Source organism: Engraulis encrasicolus, chromosome 3 (assembly GCF_034702125.1).
Source record: "Engraulis encrasicolus isolate BLACKSEA-1 chromosome 3, IST_EnEncr_1.0, whole genome shotgun sequence".
Taxonomy (NCBI): domain Eukaryota; kingdom Metazoa; phylum Chordata; class Actinopteri; order Clupeiformes; family Engraulidae; genus Engraulis; species Engraulis encrasicolus.
Genome location: NC_085859.1, coordinates 14255911 through 14279406, shown reverse-complemented (window position 1 = coordinate 14279406; position 23496 = coordinate 14255911). Strand labels below are relative to the sequence as shown.

The window sequence follows — 23496 nt, the reverse complement described above, 5'->3', positions numbered from 1 at the left end:
ACGTTAAAAGTGTTGCACATTATCCTCAAAGGCATTTGAGGGCCCCCATGTGGCTACTATTTGACACTACACCACGTTGACTGGATCCTTTGAAGAAAGTCATCATCAACTCTGTAAGCTTGTGGAACAACAACCAAGTTATTGTGCAATGCAAAATGGATGTGATGAACTGGCTAAGAGTGTAGAAAAGCTGCAACCATTCATCCTGAACGTTGGAACTGGCAAAGCTATTTCTAGGTACCTAAACATTCTTTGTAAAGTTTTTTTGTGGGTTTAATTGTTTTCAGCCTCCTCTTCCGAATCAGGATGCTGACAGCCTATTTTGTGTAGGCTATTAACATGTTTCAAGTTTTAAATTGTATTTTTTAGGGCTTAGCCTAATCACTGATAAAGTTACAAATGATTATCACAATGTTCATACAAGTCAGGGGACGGGTAATATGTAAATCATGTAGGCTATCAAGGGAAATAGAGGGCTTGCTGCCTTCCAGAGTTGGGTTGAGCAATGCTGCTTTCTCTGTAACCTTTTTGCACAGAGGGACAATGCCCATATGCTTCTCAGCTGTCTCAGGACATAGCTAAACATACCAGAACACAAAAACTAACCAGAAAACAGCCTTCCTTCCTGGCAATATCGAATGTCAATCCAATCCATTTCATGCATATGCAAGGGTTTTCAAATGTTTACAAACAACAGGAAAGGAGGGAGGGAGATGGTGGTGGCAGAGAGAGAGAGAGAGAGAGAGAGAGAGAGAGAGAGAGAGAGAGAGAGTGTGTGCTGGAGGGAGAAAGAACGCTGGAGGGAGAAAGAGAACTGAAGACAGCTGGGGTTACAGAGAGAAGGGGGAAGGGAGAGAGACGGAGAGAGAGAAATGAAAAGGGAGAAAGGGAGCTGAAGAAAGCTGCGGTTATAAAGAGAAGGGGGAGGGAGAGAGCTAGAGAGAAAGGAAGAGAGACAGAGCAAAGAGGAAGGAAAAGAGCTGAAGACAGAGAAAGGGGGCAAGAGGAGAGCTAGAGGAAAGATAGAGAGAAACTGTGTGTACTGTAAACGCATACAATATGTCCTACACATTCACAGACAGAGTTGGACATTACAGACCCATTTGAACATTTCTGTGGGCATTCAAATATGCAGTGTTCATTTACAAGTTTTTTCCCCCCCTACAGAGGAACCTTCACACTGGGACACAAGGCACCCCCACATTTCTAGTGAAAACGCGGGAGCCACGTTTGTACAAAGCAGCTGGGGGCGTCGACAGACTATTTTTACCGGGGCTTCCTTCACCCCTGAGGTAACTTCAGCTCAAACCGGGGGAGCCAAGAGTTGTTTATCTTATCTACTATATGTTATTTAGCTCGGTTCTCTAGGCTCACATCTGGCCCAGTCAGACTAAGCCCCAGGTTAATAGGCATATAGGCTATTCCAAAGCTGCACAGAACAGAAGGGATTTAAAAATGAAGGAAGAAAATGGAGACAAACCTATGGCACTGCAAGAAGAACATGGACACAGGGTGGTATGTTATTTTTTAACACCGAACTTGCAAAAGTATAAAGACCATACTTGTTGACATGTTATTCCATGGTAATAATGTGACCATAGTTTAAGACGGCTTTGGGTGCAATGTTATATCTGATACCTGTGTGGACTGATATAAAGGTCAAATCTAGAATAGGCTCCATGACAAATGAAATGTGTCCTCTGCTTGTACAGACAGCCCTCTGTGTGTGTCTCTCTCTCACATGGTCCTACAACAAATGTCCAACCGTTGAGGTTTAACGCTTCAGGTCCTTGTCATGCTGCCATGTGAAGAGTTCAGTTGAAAGTAGGCGACTGGTTTTATTTTTGGAGCTTGAAACCTGAAACTTGGATTTCAAGCTCCAACAAATAAGGGTTTGTTGATTTTCAACTAAACATTTTGGATACAACCTGAATGAATGAAAATCTTCACAGACAGCCATTGCCATGCATGGCTTTCCAAGGACGGACGTGTTGAAACTATATAAGATACTCTCTTAAGCCACATCATTCTACGAACCTTTTATTTACATGTACACATAGTTAACATACAGTAGCAGCAGGCTGACAAGTTCACAAAGTTAAAGTCCTGCTAGCCTGGCTCTTATTTGTTTTCAGCCAATTCATTGAAACAGACAACTAGCTTCATGATCTCAACCCCTGAGCCTGGTAACCTGTCTGATAAGTGTCATTTCCTTAAAACCGTTAAGACCACAGGCAGAAGGCATAACACACATGGCACGACCCCGACTTTCTCCCTTACATTACATTACATTACATTGTATTTCGCAAAGAAATTAAGAGCTTCGTTGCAAAATGATGTAGTGTATGTCCATTTTGGGCGCCATTGAGGGCTGCCCCCTTGCACAGGTTAGGCACAAATGCAATTTTGTTGTGTGCAGTGTGCAGTGTTCACTTGTGTGCTGTGGAGTGCTGTGTCACAATGACAATGGGGGTTGGAGTTTCCCAATGGGCTTTCACTTCACTTTTCACTTTTGGGAAAATTACTTTTTTTGTATTGGGCATTGCAAAATTTCTTTTATATAGCTTTTAAAAAGTTTGTTCTCAAAATATTTGAATGGCAAGAATTCACACATTGATGATAGGACTTCTGAACTATCATTTCCAATAATAAAATGCAAAAGTGGTTTTGCAACAAAACTCTTCAAATGCTTTTATCCAAAGTGAGAAAGACGACATGCTGTAGTACAAAATACAGAGTATGGGGGATACAGAGTACAGCCGTAAACAGGACGGACAAAAGCAAAATAAAAGTGCAGCAATATACAAATTGTGGGTGACCTACAGAGTAGGCTATGCAGGCATGACTAGTAAAGGTGGGGTTGCAGGTTAACCATTTTAAGAATATGTACTATTATGACATCACGTTGGGGGTTCCGCAGGCTCATAGGAGTCTATGTAGAACCGTAGAATCCTGGGGGAGTTCCCCCAACGTGATGTCATACCTGCAACCCCACCTAGAAAAGTGCATAGGGTTCTACAGGGTTACATGTGAGTAGAGTTATTTTTGTTGTGCAGGGAGGCAGTTGATTTAAATTGTACATGCAGAAGTACATGTGAGGTCAGTGAGGGTGGAGTTGGGGATGACAGGAAATGAAAAAGCCATGTCAGCAGATTTAAAGACTATAATATTAATCTGTTCAAGTTGCCTAATACAACTCTAGCTGCCAGCAGCGATTTTATTTTGTAGTGAAAGAGAGTATACATGAGTTCTCAATTTTTGTTTTCCCCTGGCTGCGCGACATCTCCACCTCTGATTGTTGTCAAAAAAAATGCTCACATGGTTGGATGCCAGTCTCTTGTCCCTCCTCACAACACCGTGTTTATAAGCAAAAAAAACCCATGTATAAACAAAGTGTATTGACAGATTTGGTTAGAGTGACTCTACTGTTCAACAATGCATACAATACACCTCCCATTTAGACATTAACAAAACACTTGGGCTCATATTGGTTCAGGTTACTTTACCCGGTAAACTGGTTTTGCAGTTCAAGAAAGAGATGGCTATGAGCTGTTAGCATGTAGGTACATGAGACATACTGTATAAGACATACACTGTGAACAGGAATAAACAGTGAAATTATATTAACAGATGAATCACTGGTCTCATTCTCACTTGAAAAACAACATGCATCCAGGGGATGCTGTGGCGCAGCGCGCTAAGCCCCTCACATTTGGGCTTTCATGACCGCCCCATGGGGACCCCGGTTCGAGTCCGGACGGGGTCATTTCCCAATCCTCCCCCATCTCTCTCTCCCACTCATTTCCTGTCAGCATCTTATACTGTTCTGCCAATAAACACATAAAAAGCCCCTAAAATAAACAAATAATAAAAAAAAATAGAAAAGAAAAACAACATGCAGCAGCCACATGCCATCAGAAATTCATTCGGCCAGAAATGCATTCTGTTCTAACAATGTCACATGATAACATGCAACTGAAGGAATAAAATGCAAATTAAGGAATGTTACATGACATCATGCAACTGCGTGTGACTGCATCTGTCTTTACGAGCTGAATGAGGCTTCTGCATGTGACTGAAAAACAATTATTTGTGACTTGAGAAGAGGGCAATAAATGGATTCAATGATTTTTGAATGAGTTTAGGAATTAAACAATGAATGAGCAAAGTACTGTGTTTTATTTGAAGTGTCAATGTAATCCAGGCCTGGTTTGGCGTAAACGCCATTTCCCAGTGGGCCGACAGCATTATATTAGAGACTAGCATACAATTTAGACCAGGGATGTCAAACTCGGGCCCGGGGGCCAAATTTGGCCCGCGGAGCCATTTTATTTGGCCCGCGAGATCATTTCAAATGTGTATTTCAGTTGGCCCACTATTAATATTTAACGTAATAATACTTGAAGATCAAGTTTAATGTGTCACAGGAATATGAGCCCAAGGCCCAGGACAGTGAAAAGGCCCAGAAATGGGCAACAGAATACTGTAATTTGCAGGCACATTGATCTATAATGGGACTCCGTTTGTGGAATTTAAATATGAGTATCAAGTGTGTGCATGCACATTTGTTTTTTATTAAATGTTGAGTTTGGCCCTCGACTTCACTACAGATTTTGATTTTGGCCCCCGGTCAATTTGAGTTTGACACCCCTGATTTAGACTGTGCCATGCAAAAATGCCTGGACTATTTTTTTTAACGCTGAAGGAATCACTGAAAAAATCTGAGCAATTTGCTTCGGTTGAACTTTCAATTTCACTTAATCTTGCTCGTTGCCCCTAAATCAATTGATGTGTGATAACAAATGGCTAAGTAAGTTGGCCCAGTAACGGGATAGACTCTATGGCATGTTGAGTGTATATGTGTATGCACTCTACTTAATCCTGTGCTAATGTTCTTTAAAACAAAACCTAACTCTACTTGGAATCTGCACTTATTGTTCTACATATTTCCTGTGCACTTTGTATCTGCAAGTATTGTAGGCTATGATTATGTCCTCAATTGTAAAGTCGCTTTGGTTAATGCAATGTAATGTGATGTAAAGTGGCCACTGATGGGTGATTGAGTGCCCATTATCACCATATAGCTGCATGTGACCTCCTATCTACAGGTGGTAGACTTCACGTCTCCTCCTTCTCCCTGGTGACCTTTCCCCTGATGGTCCCCTTTTATCTGTGGTGTTAGTGATTACCATCAATAAAGGGAGTTTTCCTTTTTTGTTGAAATACACAGTGCATTTTCAACACTTACTGGCAGGGTGAAATTTAACACTCGGTGTAGGGACTTCTTAAGTGTTGAATGAACACGGTGTACACCAGGGGTGGGGAACCTTTTTCATTCGAGGGGACACTTCAAATTCCTCCAAGGGCCGTCAAAGTCCTTCGAGGGCCCCACTATGAAGACAAACCAGGATTTCCCCCTGCACTTTAGGTCTATGTTGAAGACACCCAGCTTTAACAGACCCAACCTTCTCTTGGTCCCCTGAATGTAACTTATTCATACTGCACATGTCATTTCTAAGATTCCTTTACAAAATATGTTAGGCTATATTTCATGTGAAGTTGCATTGAAATTATGTCGGGGGCCAGATAAAATGGCTTCAAGGGCCGCAAATGGCCCTCGAGACATACGTGCCACACCCCTGGTGTACACCATGACTGGTCCCTTCAGAGTGTGAGTGTCAACTGTTGTTTGTATTGGTGCATACGTGATTTGTTGACAAAAATCACTTATGTCGTTTGTTTATTTTCAGACTCCAAGCACATCACTGATTTTGACGGCCTGTGCGACATGCATCGGCGGGGCATTTCAGTCTGGATATAACATATCAATTGTAAATGCACCCACCACGGTAAGAATGTATAAGATGTACTATAAAATGTTTTGACCCAGAGATGCAAATGCCCTTTCAAATACAAAATTAAATTAAATTAAATTCAGTGTATGACCAGTGCATGTAAAGAAATTGACAATAAAACCTACTTGACTTGACTTGACTTAAACTGCAGGGCTGCTGACAGCTTTGGCTAGGCCCTGGGTGGTACTTCTACTACTCACTACTCACTACTCACTCTCTCTCTCACTCTCACTCACTCACTCACTCACTCACTCACTCACTCACTCACTCACTCACTCACTCACTCACTCACTCACTCACTCACACACACACACACACACACACACACACACACACACACACACACACACACACACACACACACACACACACACACACACACACACAGCAGCAGCATAAGCATAGGCCTACTACATGTACGTATTCTGACAATCACTCTGTTCCTTATCCCTCAGTATGTGGCGACATTTATCAACCAAACATGGACGGAGAGATACGAGTCTGCCATATCAGAGGAGCTGCTGACCCTCTTCTGGTCCATTATTGTGTCCATCTTCACTCTCGGGGGACTGGTGGGCTCTTGGGTTGGAGGGACACTGGCCATCAAGTATGGGAGGTTGGTATTGTATCTTTTATTTTGGTCATTTAATACTCATGTACGCACATGTAAATGGTATGTTTATTTTGTTCATTTAGTACTTTAATAAATTTAAGTCATATCATATAATATTAGCCTGATTATCATAGACGTTCAAATCTCTTCGAGACTTGGTCTGACCAAGAGCATAACAATTAACATTTCCTAAACGGCATGGTTGACCCGCCTCACTTGGTTTGCTTATGATTGTTTGCTTACCGACGAAGTGGGAGGAGATCCCGTATTTTCGGGAACTCAGAAAGTACTTGCATTACTCTTGACCTGACTGCAACGCTGAAAGTGTTGCGTCACTAGGAGGGCATGGCCTGGCTAATATTATATATATCATATCATATATCATATCATATATCATATCATATCATAAGCATGCATTGCAAAGTATGTTAATATATCAAGTCAGCTAACATCCTACAGACTAGGCAAATAAGAGTACAGCAAATACCATCATTTTGGAGAAGTTTCCTTGTAAAAATCAATGAGAAATACAATAATGAATCTGAAATTCTCCTTTTTCTCCCCAGGAAAGGTGCCCTACTACTCAACAACATCTTTGCTTTGCTCGCAGCGTTTTTCTTTGGACTAAGTTATTTTTGTCGTGTTTTTGAAATGCTTATAGTCGCCCGGTTTCTCAGCGGCATAAATGGAGGTATGTCTGATAATGCGTTTACTTTGTTTTTTTTTGTCAGAAAAGCATCCCAAATACTGTATTTTATTTTTAAAATAATGTTGTAACTTTTAGCAAAAACTGTCATTGTTTGTGACACAAACGGTAAACGAGGGGTAACACTTTACTTGACGCCGGTGTCATATGCATGTCATTACAGTGTCATAATAGTGTCATGACATAGTCATAGAGAAGTCATAAACATTATGTCCATATCATAAACATTTTGCCTAACGAGGCTATCATCATCCTCTTCTGCACAGGTGTGGCGATGTGCGTCCAGTTCCTTTACCTGTCTGAAATTGCTCCCAGGCCATTACGAGGAGCCTTGGCCATGACGGCTTCCATATCCCTCACGCTGGGCATTTTCATTGCACAGGTAGTCGGACTGAAGTAAGTATACTATATGCAAAGATCACTGTGAACTCTACAGCAGTGGTCTCCCATTATTTTAGCCCTTAAGGGCCAAATTATGTAGCCAAGGGCCAAACAAATTGCCCGACCTTATGACCAAAGACAGCACACATACAAGTGTTTTCATTTCATCCTGTTGTCCTGTTGTTTGCGTTCCAACCTCATGGCGGGCCAAATGTTTGGGCCATGCCAGGGCCGGATCTGGCCCGCGGCCGGGTCGCCTTTTGGAGATCATTGCTCTACAGACATGTATGAATGCTTATAATGTGGCTTGTACATGAGGGCTTTTTAGGCATTTGTTGGACAGTACAATGGAGAACAGATATGGAATATTTGGGAGTGAGAGATGGGGTGATTGGAAAATTACCTAGGCCAGACTCGATTCTGGTCTCCTATGCGCGTGTAGCGGGGTAGGGCTAATTCATGTTATTCAGAAATCGGGGGAGGAGAGAATCTGGACCAAGCATAGGTGCACCAAGCATAGGTGTGCACAGATAGGGACAAGGTGGTGCTAAAGCATCCGCCCATTTGCCCTACTGGTAAAAAAAATGCCTCTTTTGAACGTTGCTACACAGTAAATTCTGCAGTGCTCATTTAACACTTAGAGAGTTCATTTGAGTCCATTTGGACTTAAATGAACTCTGTAAGTGTTGAATTAACACCACAACATTTGCTGTGTACTATGTACTGTGTCATGTTAACATTACCATCAACCGTTGACGTTCAAAAGCGTGTGACAATAATGCCCTGATATAGCCTCACAGGGGTGTCAAGCTCATTTTGGTCCAGGGGCCACATACTGCCTATTTGATCTCAAGTGGGCCGGATCAATAGCCATCTAGATTTCTAGGCTACCGGATCAATGTTGCAATCAATGTCGCAAGTTTCATATCGGAATCACATAGCTAGTTTATCATTTTGAAGTGGATGACAGCGGGTATATCAGAAGCATTGGCAACAAATGCAGAGGGAAAAAGACAATTTTGTTCTCAAGTATTGAAACCCTGAAATCTCAGACATCTGCTGGAACATACTGTACTTAGTATATTTTACTCTACAAGTCTGGGCCTGGCTTGAACTATTTGGCGGGCCGCATCCTCCCCCCCGGTCCTTATATTTGACACCCCTGGGGCCTATACTACAAAGCTGGTTCAGGATGAGTTAAGGTTAAGTTAAGAGGTAAATCATATAATACAAGAGTTTTTCTGAAGAAAATGTGGACTCCAGGCTCTTCTATTAGATGATTTACCACTTAACTTAACCTTAACTTATCCTGAACCAGCTTTGTAGTATAGGCCCCTGGTGTAGAATGATCAAAATAGTGCAGTAACACAGAATAGTAATATAGAATAATGTGTGATAAATTGACGAAAAAAAGTCACATGACTGGACTTTACATGTTAAAAAAAGCCTTATGTTTGATACCCCAGCTCTAAAGCCTACTTTCTGTATGTTTTACTCGAAACGCCACGGAAAAATAAATCAAGTGAGAGCAGAAAATCCTGGTTGAAGCGGACATTTTCTCTTTTTGTCTGGTCATTTGCTTGTCCTGGTCCCAGGTCAGACATTTGGATGTGCGATATTTAACCTCCTCTTTCACCCTGTAACACTGACATCATTGTGTCTACCAGAGAGCTATTGGGCAGAGAGGAGTGGTGGGCCCTGTTGTTGGCGACCACGGGCGTCCCTGCAATACTACAGCTCCTCACCCTACCCTGGTGCCCTGAGAGTCCACGATACCTACTGATCGACAGGGGCGACGAGACGGCGTGTGACAAAGGTATTCACTACATTACACTTAGCTGACGATTTTATCCAAAGTGGCTTACACATTTTACAAGGGTATTGGTTACAGTGCCTAGAATGAATTGTCCCCTGAATATAACTTAATTGTATTGCAAATGTGATTTCTAAGATTCTTTTACACCAGGCATGGGCAACAGGAGGCCCGGGGGCCGCATGCGGCCCGTCTCCTCACTCAATAATGCGGCCCGTGATAAAACAGTAAATTAAGAAAATTAAGAAAATAATTACCATACTTTTCAAAAACGACTACTGATCAATCTGTTGTACTTATACCGTTGGCCAATAGAGTATTGAGTATAGAGTATTCTATTCCTTCCAAAACAATATGGGCAGTCAGTGAGCAACCAACTGCACCTCCAACTCTGCGAATTGCAGTCAGATCCGTGGTCATGAGGCCCTCCGATGGTGGCGATGGAAAAACGTGACCCTCTTCATCATAAAAGTCGCCCATCCTTGCTTTACACAATATGTCATGTTTCATGTAAACGGCCCTCGTTCCCCACCCCTGAGCCTAAAGAATGGCCGTATTATTTTTTGTTGCCTAATAGCACTGAAGCAGCTTCACAGCGCGGAGGACTGTCTCAAGGAGAAGGCGGACATAGAGAAGGAGAGACTTGATGCTCTTGAAGCGGAACGACAGAAACCCTGGGAACTGTTCATGGATAAGAGCCTCCGCTGGCAGCTTCTCACCATCGTCGTCTTAAACATGTTCCATCAGCTAAATGGCATCAACGCAGTATGTAATCCCTTTGTGTCTGTTGTGATTAAACGGAGACTTTGAAGGAGCTGTTATGATTAACCATTTATTAGACTCATAATGGCACACAATAACCAAAGAAAATCTGAGCGGTCACAGTGTTACAGTATACAGTTTGATTTTAACTTGCCATGATTAAAATATATTTTTTTATCTGAATATCTGATATGTTTATGCTGAATGGATCAGCATTTCAGTAAGGCTTCTACTGAAGGAAACAATGAATAAGACACTGAATGAAAGCATGTGCATTCATTACCATTCATCCATGTCTTGTTAACTGATATTCTCTGTCTGATTTTCCCCACCCCGTAGATCTACTTTTATGCATCCTACGTGTTTGCAGAAGCAGGCATTCCAGAAGATCAGATACTGTATGTGACACTTGGCTGTGGACTATGTGAATTTTTCACTGCTGTCATCGGTGTGAGTATAACATGATACTATCATATCACGAGAGAGTGTGTAATCAGGTCATATTGTGGGTTTCCCTCGACCAGTGCCATGTCTGCTGCAGATATTATGTGTTAATGTATTCATTTTGGAAAAGGTGGATGGATTTGCTCCAAGTTCTTTTTTTTTGGGGGTCGGGGGGGTCAACTTTTTATTAGGACAGGATAGTGAAGAGTAGGACAGGAAATGAGTGGGAGAGAGATGGGGAGGAGTCGGCAAAGTACCCGGGCCGGGAATCGAACCCTGGTCAGCCGCATGGCAGGCGAGTGCCCTACCGGATGGCCACGGCAAGGCCGGATTTGCTCCAAGTTCTGTGTGGGAACACTGTATAATAGGTACATGAAGGAATTAGATTTTGGAGGAGGCGAAGGCCTGTCAAGATGGTNAAGTCAAGTCAAGTCAAGTCAAGTTTATTGTCAATTTCTTTACATGCACTGGTCATACAAAGAATTTGAAATTGCGTTTCTTGCTCTCCCATGCAGACATAGACTAATCTAGGTAAGGACATAGACAGTATAGACATAGACAGTACTCATACATGGACATAGACAGTATGGACGTAGACATTGCTCATACAGACATTTAAAGTGCAAGACTGGACAACAGAAGACTTGTAGAGAACATACATTAAGAGGAGGTATTTTGTTGTTCTTTTTCTAAAAGTCCTTTATAGCGTTCTGACATAGTAATAGTAGGGTAGATGACAGATAGGCTGCAAAAAACATTTTTTTCACAAAACATTGTTTATGAGGGAAAAAAGTATATGTCTACGTAGTGCAGCAATTGATCTTTAAAAAAATCCAAGTGGTCACAATGTAGGTCTATTAATTGATTATTTATTTACGTTGATAAAGCAATTTGCTGAAAATATGTCCTTTGGTGTGACGTTAAGAAAAATATATATTAAGTAATGTAGAAATGGCTTGATGGAATTTTATGAACATTGTTACACTCTTCATATTTATTGCAATTTTTTAAAGGGCTAATTAAATGAGAAATTACCATTTAAGTTTTTTTTTCCCATTAGAGGTGAGCTTATTAGAAACCTTCTAGGAAATACAGGGATATCTTTCTTTTTAAATTTTCAAATTTGTCCTAATATATACTAACATTTCAGGGATGATCATTTGTTCTTCCCTAATGCAATATTCAGTGTTTATCAAACATATTGTTAAGCTCAAACAAATATTTGAGCGTTTAAAAAATGTCACACCGTAGGACATTCATGTCACGCTAAAGGACAGAAATGCAAAACTGAGCCAGAAACAAATGTATCAACATGATTATTTTGTCTTTTGATCATAATGTAATGTTGTAGTCAATATGGACCTACACTTTGCTCTCATAAGTCTTTGAGTCATAGATTATCAGCCTATCGTAACACTTAATGACAGCCATGCGGTCATTAAATGTAACCTGCAGAGCTCATAAGACTCATACTGAAGTGTGACCTTGGCATGGCCATCACACCTCACCCTCTTTGTAGGTATGCTATGACTGTCACACCATTGAACCTGTAGTGTGTGGCCAGTGCCTGTTTGGTATCTCAAGCTGGACAGCACATTTATGCTATATTGAGCTCTCCACAGCATACTTTATTCATCTATACTTCTCTATACTCTCTCTCACTCATTTTTCCTTCACTGTTACCATTCTATTTTATGGTTTCAAAGCACCATTAATGACATTTTATATCCTTTGACAGTATCTAAAATCAACAGCAAATATTCATCAACAATGCATCAAAGTATACATTCTAATGGCCAATAAAGGAATAAGTAAGTTGAATACACAATATGTAGGCTATCTAGTCAAACAACAAAACAAACAAAAATGTACTACCAGTTGTTTTAAAAGCTATTTCACAGATATCTAGTCCTTTGGTGTGACCTGTTTGTCCTTTGGTGTGATACTCCAAAGTGTCACACCATAGGACTTTTACCATCACACCATAGGACTTTTGAGCTTTTGAGTTAATTTAAAGCCATGTCGTTGCCAAATGAAATACAATTTCACCTTTAGTAAGATGCATTTGCATACATAAACATAAGAAAAAAATATACAAATATACAGTATTGTCAAAATTTATTTTATGGCTGTCACACCAAAGGACTACAAAACTAATACATCTTGTGGTAGCAAAACGTAATTGATTGATTGAAGAACTCTGAGAGAAAAAACTAAAATCCACCCTTGCTATTGGCTTCTTAAGGGTCTAAAGTCACAATTTAAGAACAGCTGGAGCTTCAACAATAGATAATTATCCACAGAATTACCCAAAAATGTGATGTCACACCACAGGATATTGTTTTCTGTGACAAAGTTTCATAAGTCCATATGGTCTCAGAAAAATGGGAAAAAATTAAACATTGCCACTTGCCAAAATAGACACCTTGAAAAACATGCCAGGGTTGTTTAGACTAATGACTGAGCTTTGATTATTTATTTTAAAATGTTTTAATATGGAGAACCAGGGTTGTGACAATCACACCATAGGGCAAATGTGACATTTCACTCAAAAATAAGTACACTTATTTAAACTCTTTATTACACATTACTTTTTTCACAATATAGAAACAAGTTCAACCATTTAAATCATTTACAATTTGAAAAGCATAAATGTACTTAATTTTAAGAGCGTGTGACAACAAAATGTTCACGTCACGTCATCTACCCAGTAGCATTTGAAGAAATAAATAATTAAAAAAGGTTTTTTATTAAATACACCAGCAGCAGTATGTGTGTGTGTGTGTGTGTTTGTATGTGTTTTGTGTGCGTGTGTGTGTGTGTGTGTGTGTGTGTGTGTGTGTGTGTGTGTGTGTGTGTGTGTGTGTGTGTGTGTGTGTGTGTGTGTGTGTGTGTGTTTAGTGCAGGTAGAAAGTGCGGTGTGCGTCTGTGTGTGTGTACCTGTGTATGTGTGTGTGTGTGTGTGTGTGTGTGTATGTGTGTGAGTATGAGTTGTGTGTCAGTGTGTGTATGTTTGGGTTTAGTGCAGAAAGTGCAGTGTGCTTGTGTGTGTGTGTGTGTGTGTGTGTGTGTGTGTGTGTGTGTGTGTGTGTGTGTGTGTGTGTGTGTGTGTGTGTGTGCATGTGCATGTGTGTGCATGTGTGTGCATGTGTGTGTTTTGAGTTAGTGCAGGTTGAAAGTTCAGTCACAGATGTAGTAGTGCAGGTGGAATGTTCAGTCGCAGATATGGTGGTGGGGATGAGGGGGGGGAGCGTTGTCAGTGGCCTGGCTGGCTAGAGGCTGACAGTGAAGGGAGAGTGGGTTGAGTGTTCGGTATCTTGATTGCTTGATGCATCGTGCTGCTTGCAAGCCTGGTGGTACGGGAACGGAGGCGCCTGTACCTCTTTCCAGAGGGCAGGAGGCTGAACAGTTTGTGTGCAGGGTGGCTTGTGTCTTTGATGATCATCAGTGCTTTTCGGGTGAGGCGTGCGGTGTAAATGTCCTGCAGGGAGGGGAGTGGTACTCCAATGATCTTCTTCGCTGTGTTCACAACACGCTGGAGTGTCTTCCTGTTTTTCTCCGTGCAGCTTCCTCCCCACACTGTGATGCAGCTGGACACGACGCTCTCTATGGTTCCTCTGTAGAATGTTGTCATGATGGAGGGTGTAGCACTTGCCTTCTTTAGTTTGCGCAAGAAGTAGAGACGCTGATGGGCCTTCTTCGCCAGTGATGTAGTGTTGGTGGTCCAAGAGAGGTCGTCGCTGATGTGCACTCCAAGGAACTTGGTGCTGCTCACTCTCTCCACAGCATCACCGTCGATGGTCAGTGGTGGCAGTTGTTTTTGGACCCTCTGAAAGTTGACAACAATCTCCTTGGTCTTGTTGACATTCAGCAGGAGGTTGTTGTCTTTGCACCATCTGGCCAGCAGGTCTACTTCTTCTCTGTAGTGGGTCTCGTCGCCCTTAGTGATGAGGCCCACCAGTGTTGTATCATCCGCAAACTTCACTAGATGGTTAGTGCTGTGGGTCGTTGTGCAGTCATGTGTCAGCAGCGTGAACAGCAGGGGGCTGAGAACACAACCTTGCGGAGCCCCCGTGCTCAGGGTCAGGGTGCTTGAGGTGTTATTCCCTACCCGTACTGCTTGTGGTCTCTGCATCAGGAAGTCCAGCAGCCAGTTGCAGAGGGAGGTGCTGAAACCTAGTTTGTCCAGTTTTCTGATGAGTTGTTGTTGTGGTATTATGGTATTGAATGCTGAGCTGAAGTCAATGAACAGCATTCTCACATATGAGTCTTTATTGTCCAAGTGGGTGAGGGCTGGATGGAGGGCAGAGCAGATTGCATCCTCCGTGGATCGCTTGGCTCGGTATGCGAACTGGTAGGGGTCCAATGTGGGGGGTAGGGTGGCTTTGATGTGTGACAGGACTAGCCGTTCGAAGCACTTCATGATTATGGGCGTCAGTGCTACAGGACGGTAGTCATTGAAGCATGATGGTGATGATTTCTTCGGCACGGGTATGATGGTAGCAGCTTTGAAAAGTGATGGGATGACTGCTTGCTCCAGAGAGATGTTAAAGATGTCTGTGAAGACATCCTTCAGCTCTTCTGCACAATCCTTCAACACTCGGCCAGGTATGTTGTCTGGGCCAGCTGCTTTGCGTGGGTTGGCATTCGAATGGTTGACTTTTTGTTTGTTTCATAGCTTTTGAAAAGACGCACAGATTTGCACCAAATCTTGTATGCTACTTACACCCTGAGTGCATTCGAATATGCGACCTTGCGTCATCCACTTGTGCTTGTGGCCTCACGTTTTGCTGATGGCGCCCCTCCCCCGTGGAGAAAACAATTAAGTACATTAACTGATTTTGGTGCTTGGTCAGGATTGCAGTAGCTTTATGTGCTAACCTGAGGTTTGGGATGTTGATCAGACTATTTTCATGTATCAGCAAAACATTTGCAGTTTTCAATCAGAGTTTGTCAAAATGTCTTTTTTGTCTTTTCAGGGTGTCCTGGTTGAATCTTTGGGCAGGAAAGCCCTCATCATTGGAGGATATTCGTTAATGAGTCTCTGGTGTTTAGGTTTAACCCTGACTCTTACTTTCTCGGTACGTTATTTTGTTATTTTCTGCATTTTAAGAAGAATTAGCGGTACTTTGCACAGCATACTTCATTAACTTTAAATTCTTCTCCACAGAACGCAAGTCCTTGGGTGCCGTACCTCAGCATGATGTGTGTCTTTGCTTTCATTCTCAGCTTTGGCTTGGGACCAGGTAATCAAACTGACCAAGGAGATCAATTTAGTTTGTGAAGTGAAGAAACTCCGAAGTGCTCAGGAATTGTTGAAAAAATCTTGAAGGTGCTGGGGGGAAAAACAACGTCTTATCAAAAAGGGAGTCCAAGGCACTCTTCTTGTGAAAAAAATATTTCAATATAGTTTGTGTGTGTACAAGCAGGGCTTTAAATGAACACCAGCCAACTGACCAAATAATGGTGAAATAATTTGAGTTTGGCTTGTAGAAAATACCAACTTACCAGACACTTTGACCCATTAGGGAGTGTGTGTTTGGCTAGTAAGATTAACATCTACGTATTAGCCATTTTGGCTGGTGATGAAAAAAGTGAATGTAGAGCCCGTTGTACAAGTAGAATATGTTGTGTACACTAGAATTAGACAATATGGTTATGATGTGATGGAAATCTTGTGTATTGACGTTGCAGTATTTCCTTGTTGTACTGCAGGTGGTGTGACTGGCACTTTGAACTCTGAGATCTTCACCCAAACGGTGAGGCCGGCGGCGTGCATGATTGGCCTATCAGTCAACTGGATCAGTTTCTTCATCATCTCCATAATTTTCCCATTTGTTGTGGTAAGTGCAACCGTCAAGTGACATCCCTGTAGGCCTGTATGGGCTGCCACTAGGGGGCAGCTGCACAGTGTTGTGAAATAGATGTAAAGCAGGGGTGGGAAGCCTTTTCATTTGAGGGGCCACTTCAAATTCCTCCAAGGGGCGTAAAGTCCTCTAAGGGCTGTGCTATGAACACAAACCAGGATTTCCACTTAAGGCCTATACTGAAGGCAGCCAGCTTTACAACAGACCCCACCTTCTCTAGATCCCCTGAAATGTAACTTCATTGTATTGCAAATGTCATTTCTAAGATGGCTTTACAAAACATGTCATATTTCATATGAAGCTGCATAACATTCAAATAATATTGGGGGCCCTAAACAGCCCTCGAGACATACTGTAGGTTCCCCACCCCTCATGTCAAGTAATGGAACAGGGACACAAGGTGTCAGGCTTGTACTGAGAGCTTCTTGCTTTAAATATGTATGAAGGTGTAATCTTTTTAGTCCCACAAAAATATTCTCCCACGTTGCAAGGAAAATGCAAAGTGGCAAAACATGGCACACATCAACGAAGGATCAAAAAAGAAAACGACATGAACCAGAACTTTGCCTGGAAGAGCCCCATACATGTATTTCCCCGCAGCAGCACTTTTTCACTATACTGTATATTACTTACAATCATCTTGATACCCCAAGAGTAAAAACGATTAATCATATTCTCCTAAAAAAAAATCAAAACATGTTACGCTGGTGGAACAGCTAGGACTGAAAAAAAAGTTTTTGAATTAAATAAGCAAGCCATTTTTAGGCTGCTTGTTCAAAAACGTCTGAATCGTGATTGAAAATGACTGAATTGTGAACCAAAAAATGACTTGAACTTTTACATGGTGTACATTCAAAATCCAACTTGCTTGATTGAAACTTGGAGGCAAAGTTCACTATTTTAAACCTACGTTTCAACTTAAGTAAATTAATCTTTCATTTCAATCAAGCAAGCAAGTAACAGTACCTCCTGCAACTTAGCCTTGGGTGCCATTCATAATAGTCAATCTGCTCACATTTTATTTTTGTTTTCCGAAAATATCTTAAAGACACAGGCAACTAAAAATGTTTGACAGTGAACGAATTTATCATTGAACTCATTAAACAACTAATCTGTTGTCATATTTCATTTCATTTCATTACATATTTAATGTGTTCTTTCTTCCTTCTATTAATTTCCATCCTGTCCTTTCTGTGCTTTTTACTCGTCCTCAGAGTGGATTGAAGCAGTACTGTTTTCTTGTGTTCTTGTCCTCAGAGTGGATTGAAGCAGTACTGTTTTCTTGTGTTCTTCGCGGTGTGTTTCATCGTGACCGTCTACACGTTCTTCGTCGTCCCTGAGACCAAGAACAAAACCTTCCTGGAGATCCATGCCGAGTTCCAATCCAGAGGCAAGAAGAAGGGGAGGCAGGGGGGGCACATGCCCGTCTCACAGGAAGTGGAGATGGCAACACCCATGTGAACAGGCCTGTCACAACCAGAGAGGCAACTTAGGCTATTGCCCAAGGCCCCCTGCTGAAAGGGGGGAAAGGGGAGCAATGACCCTGGGCAATGACTGGTTATGTACTTTGTATTCAAATGACAGCAATGGCAACTTTGTGAGTGAGGCAAAACCTCCCAGAATTCAATGACACAAAAGTGCATTAATATCTAGCATAATATGTAGCATAATAATGCTATCAACATCTCTCCTGACGGGGGGCCTCTTCAATAGTTTGAGGAGAAAAGGGGGGTCCCAAATCCCTCTTTGTCTAGGGCTAACAAATGCCTTGAACCAGCCCTGTCACAAACAGGGAAAGATGCTTGGCATGAAGGCTTTTATTTTTTTTTAATTATATTATTTTGGGCTAATTTTATATTGTTTTTTTGTTGTTTGATTATTATCTCAGGCACCTCTACAGGCCATGGATAACCAAGCATACATAAAATGAACCACGTTTATTGGAAACATTTATACCTTTTGTTTTGTAACTTTAAAAAGTGATCAGTGTGGGAGTGTGATGCTGGGGCTGGCCAGTGGCCACCTCATTATCAGTCTCCCTAATCTCAGTTGCCTTTGAACTTGTGAGACGCCGGCCCTACCGTGGCCAACTGGCAGGGCACTCGCCTGTCCTGCGGCTGACCTGGGTCCAATTCTCAACCCGAGTCTCTTGCGGACCCCTCTCCGTCTCTCTCCCAATTTGCTTCCTGTCCACCTCTCACACTGTCCTGTTAAATGAAGTTGAAAAAGATTTAAAAATATATCTTTAAAAAAAAGAACTTATGAGACGCCATTCTCCAATTGAACTTCCCTAATTGGATAACTGTTTGTCTAAGCACTTCTACAAACAATTGTGTGTGCGCATCTTTTCTCACAAGCAAACACTCCAGTATAGGCCTATCCTGGAGGCTGGTGTCATTGTGCTGTATAGTAAGTGATTGGCCTGTTGTCTTTGCACCAAAGTGAATGGAAACCAAAAAGGTTGGCGTCTGTCTGCTCTCTGTGCCTTAACTTTGAGCCGCATATTGCGATACTAAACATTTTTTTTTTTTTAAATGAGTCGCAAAGAAGTCGGTGGATTAAACTGGAGCTATAGACGTTTCGGACCTAGTCCATTTTCGATGACTGCAGTGATATATTTTTAAATGTGTTTCTTTTTGGTCATTTTTACAATCTTTGCACCTAAGATATTTTTGTAGGTTACCAAAGATACCTTTGTACCCAAGACCAAACCTGCGTTTTTTTTTGTTTTTTTTTTAACTGATTGCCATCTCAGTGTTTGATGCCCACTGTAGCTCATGTCCCAGATAGATGACCTAGTGGAGAGGTTGGGGAAGTGCAGGCAGCAGCTGGATCCCTGTTACCTAGAGACAACAGTTCTTGGTTTGGACCAGTTCTGGCCTAGCCCAGGCAGTATGAATGGGTACAGGGGGCTAAGCTTAAGTTCCTGAGCCAATGGCCTGCAGTATAAACGGGCCTAGTATGACTCCATGGGCCCCTGCGCCAAACAAAGAAAGCCCATGTAAATAACAAATGAAAAATAAAAGAAGTTCTAGAGACCATGTCTGTAAATGACATAGTTGCTTTCCTCGCCCCTCTGTACCCAATCTTTTTCCTGTCATGTTTTGTTGATATTGTCCTTAGTTATTTCACACATTTTTAGATGCGTCGCGCATCTCTATACGAGGCTTTGTCCGTTCGATGGTCCTGCTGTTGGTCTGCCATGAAACATTTTCCCAATCATTGAAAACTGCTTCAAATGATAATAAACAACTGAAATATGACTCCCTATGAAAATGTTTTGCTATTCTTGAACTCTTGGGATCATATCTGTCCGTTTGGACGCATGGTGGTCCGCCTGTCGGACATGTTTGATTTACCAAAAGGGAACCTGAAACTCTACCTCAGAATCCTGTGGCCTCTTCAGCCTCGTTTGTCTTTTCTTTTCTTTTATTTTCATTTTTATGCCTCCGCCACGATAGTCGGCTTCTGGAGTCATATAGCCTACTGTTCTCCAGTTGACCGCATGTGAATCCCTATATTTAGGCTACGTGTGTCTTGTAAGCAGTGGTGGACAAAGTAAAAGTAAAAGTTAAAAAAAGAAACACAGTTTCTTTCCAACACAGGTAACTTATCTGAGTAAAAAGTAGACCAATGTACTTGTCTTACGATAAGCTGATTCTGCACAGGTTGGGTTGAGTTTGTGGTGGGTCCTTGTTAGGTTTTTATTGTTTTTCAGTAATAACAAAGTCTATCTCAATAGGTAGGTAAAATGGAGTAAACGGTGTAACAGCTATGTAATGTCATGTGCTACTGTTGTAATTACACCACAAAAGTACTTTTACTTTTACTTTGTCCACCACTGCTTGTAGCCTACATGACTTGTCTTGTAAATGGCCTTTTGGAGGCCTGTGCTTCCTAGGATTGACAACTTTCAAGTGAAGAGTGAAGTTCCAACTGTTCTCATTTATTTATTATTATGCTTTTCAGTATGTGTATGCCTATACCTGTAGCCTGGTGTCAGGATATTAGCTTTCTGCTTTAATATTATGTAGCTTTTTTCCTTTGTGGACTGATGCTTGCACATGTAATTGTACCCTATGCAGTGTGTGTGTGTGTGTGTGTGTGTGTGTGTGTGTGTGTGTGTGTGTGTGTGTGTGTGTGTGTGTGTGTGTGTGTGTGTGTGTGTGTGTGTGTGTGTGTGTGTGTGAGTGTGTGTGTGTGTACCATTTGTATTGAGAATAAAGATGGTTGTTCTCTGCCTTTTAGGCATCGGGTGGGTAAACGATGCATATGCTGCAGCTAGCAGATGCAGTTCTGTTTAAAGGATAAGTTCTGCCAATTTCAATATGCTGTTGTATTGCTCACGCTACCCTTGACTTGTCAGTACTTGGTGATACTGCATTTTTCGACTCAGACGTTTCCGAGATCTGAGCTATTCTAATGGGCAGACTTTGTTTACATTAAAAACATTTGGGCTTGCATGCCCAACCCCGGGGACCCCGGTTTGAGTCCGGCCGGGGTCATTTCCCGATCCCCCCCCCCGTCTCTCTGTCCCATTCACTTCCTGTCACCATCTTCGACTGTCCTGTCAAATAAAGGCATAAAAGCCCCTAAAAAAATATTTTTTAAAAACCCCAAAAAAACATAGGCCTACTGCAAATATTATCCCAAAAGGTATCACTGTTTGCTAGTTGTCTATGATGTTGCATAACCTTTTGGATGTTATTGGGAATAAATCAAGATGTTTTTTTTAAATGTTAACAAACGTATACCCCCATTACAATGACCAGGATTTTGGAAAAGGCGGAAGAAGAAAAAAACATTCTTAGGTACTGACAAGTCTAGGGTAGTGTGAGCATTACAACTGCATGTCGAAATTGGCAGAAGTTATCCTTTAATCCTTGTTTAATGTTTAAATGTGCTCTCAGTATGTGTAATGGCCATTCCTGTTGGGAAGGATGTTTGCTTTAATTATGCTTCAGTATTGTGTTGCATTCATTGTCCTATTAGGGCGTAATGGATTTATGCAATTTGTGAAATGTGTATGGTCTACTCTGGGCAGAGGTTTGAGCTCTTTAAATTGAGCTAGCTGGCTCAAGCAGGGGTAGGTCATGAAGGCATGGCCTACTGTATTGTATGTAGGCTCTATAAAGGTCTGTTTATGTACGAGTGATCTTGTTTTCATCTGTACTTTTGTTTCTTTGCTACTATTTTTTTTTATTAGTAGCAATAGTTGTTTTGCTGGATTTACTTTTCTCGTGCAGTTTTGTTTATTTTTTTTGTTTTGTTTTGACCATAGTGTCATTGTGTTTATTTGGAATTTCTACTTTTTATCTTTGGAAAGCTGAAAAAAAAGAAATAAATCAATGTTGTAACCGTAGTACCTGTGAAAGTTTCTTCCTCCACTAGATTAGCCTGATTATCATCGACGTTCAAATCTCTTCGAACAATTAACATTTCCAAAACGGCATGCTCGACCCGCCTCCCTTGGCTTGGTTTTATTTGTTTGCTTACCGACAAAGTGGGAGGAGTTTCCGTATTTTCTCTTGACCTGGGCGGCGTTTCCCAAAGTAGTACTTAAGCCTAAGTAGTACTTAAGTATGAGGGGCCATCTGGGCAATATACCAGAAGTAGGTTTCACATCATCACTAAAAGTTTATAAATACACTATTTTACCTCACACATGCACTTTAGCAAGCATTTTATTTGCATGTACCAGAACAAAACATTGTAGGCAAATACGATTATTTTATGCATAAAATATGTTTATGATATATTGCCTAGGCAGCCCCTCATACTTAAGTAGGCCTACTACTTAGGCTTAAGTACTACTTAAGAGTTTTTGGGAAATGCAGCCCTGACTAGTTGTAACGCTGAAAGTGTTGCGTCACTAGGAGGGCACAGCCTGGATATCACTAGAGGGCCTTTCTAGTTACCTTATAACTGAGTGTTTAGCTGTCAGTGTTTCCTAACCAGGGGTACGTGTACCACTAGGGGTACGCGAGCACACTGAAGGGGGTATTTGGAAAAATTTAATTTTAACAAATGCATGGAGCATAGTCACACTGCAATAGAAAAAGTGATGTGAAACACGAGTTAGGGGGTGAGTGATTCTACGATTCGCCTACGCTTTTGGCAAAAGCAAAATGTCAATAATCAGTATTTTTTTTTCAACTAAATGACCTAGATGTTTACATAGTGTATATATTTAAATATCCAAACAAACAAATTGCCAAGCTTAATCTTCAATCATTTGATAAATACTCTAATGAAAGAGAACATTTGCTTAATTATTTTGTCAACAGTGTTATGGACAAATACTATGTCATTTCAAACATATATAAAAATACTACAGAGTTGAAACAATATATGTTTGAAAGTGCTTATGTCCCTTAGCAGTAATGTTGTCATTAATCTGTGCAACTGATATAGAAAATGTGATTGTTGAGCTTCATAAGTAGGATTTTATGAGTCACTGTGATACAGACTGACACATTTTTCATCATAAATCCCTGTAACGTCTGATTTGAATATAGTCACCCTCCTTACACAAGACTTCCTTCTCCAGAGATAATCCCTAGTGTATGTTCATAGGATTTTTCCAACACATAAGGGATCAATAGCGCAAAAACACTTTCAAAACAGTCAACCGTGTTACTCAACTGTGTTACGGTCAACAGTGCAGGGGAACAAGTCGGCACTTTTTAAGGAGAAAAAACAGAGCAGACAAACCCATCTCCCTAGAACACAAATTATTTTGTTTGTTTGTCTGTCAATATGGATATAAATTGGCAAAAACATACTCCTCCTCAACTGTCATCAGTGTTGCCAGATTGGGCTGGTTCCCGCCCAATTGGGCTGCTTAGGATGGCCGTGTGCGGGTAAAAATGGCATCTATCAGAAAAACCTTCCTACTGCCATATAAATCAATAGAATTGGGCGGGTTTTTAGGGCGGATTTTGAACATTTTTTGGGCTGGAAATCATCAGCCTCATCTGGCAACCCTGACTGTCATACTTAATTGTAACACCATTGACGGTAACACCGTTGACATTTCAGCCATTTTTATGGTG

The 23496-nt window shown here is 41.4% G+C and overlaps 1 protein-coding gene across 2 annotated transcripts; it reads left to right on the top strand.

Moving 5' to 3' along the window:
* Window positions 1-959: 959 nt before the first annotated feature.
* LOC134445754 (solute carrier family 2, facilitated glucose transporter member 11-like) lies at window positions 960-18969 on the top strand. 2 transcript variants are annotated; one of them, XM_063194814.1, is made up of 12 exons: window positions 960-1515; window positions 5751-5849; window positions 6311-6471; window positions 7035-7159; window positions 7441-7570; window positions 9223-9371; window positions 9946-10133; window positions 10470-10580; window positions 15554-15655; window positions 15745-15820; window positions 16290-16417; window positions 17699-18969. In XM_063194814.1, the coding sequence occupies exons 1-12, from the start codon at window positions 1456-1458 to the stop codon at window positions 17900-17902; spliced, it is 1533 nt and encodes a 510-aa protein (XP_063050884.1). In that variant the 5' UTR covers window positions 960-1455; the 3' UTR covers window positions 17903-18969. The 2 variants fall into 2 exon arrangements, with proteins under 2 accessions (XP_063050884.1, XP_063050885.1); XM_063194815.1 differs by having other exon boundaries at window positions 17656-17873.
* Window positions 18970-23496: the final 4527 nt, after the last annotated feature.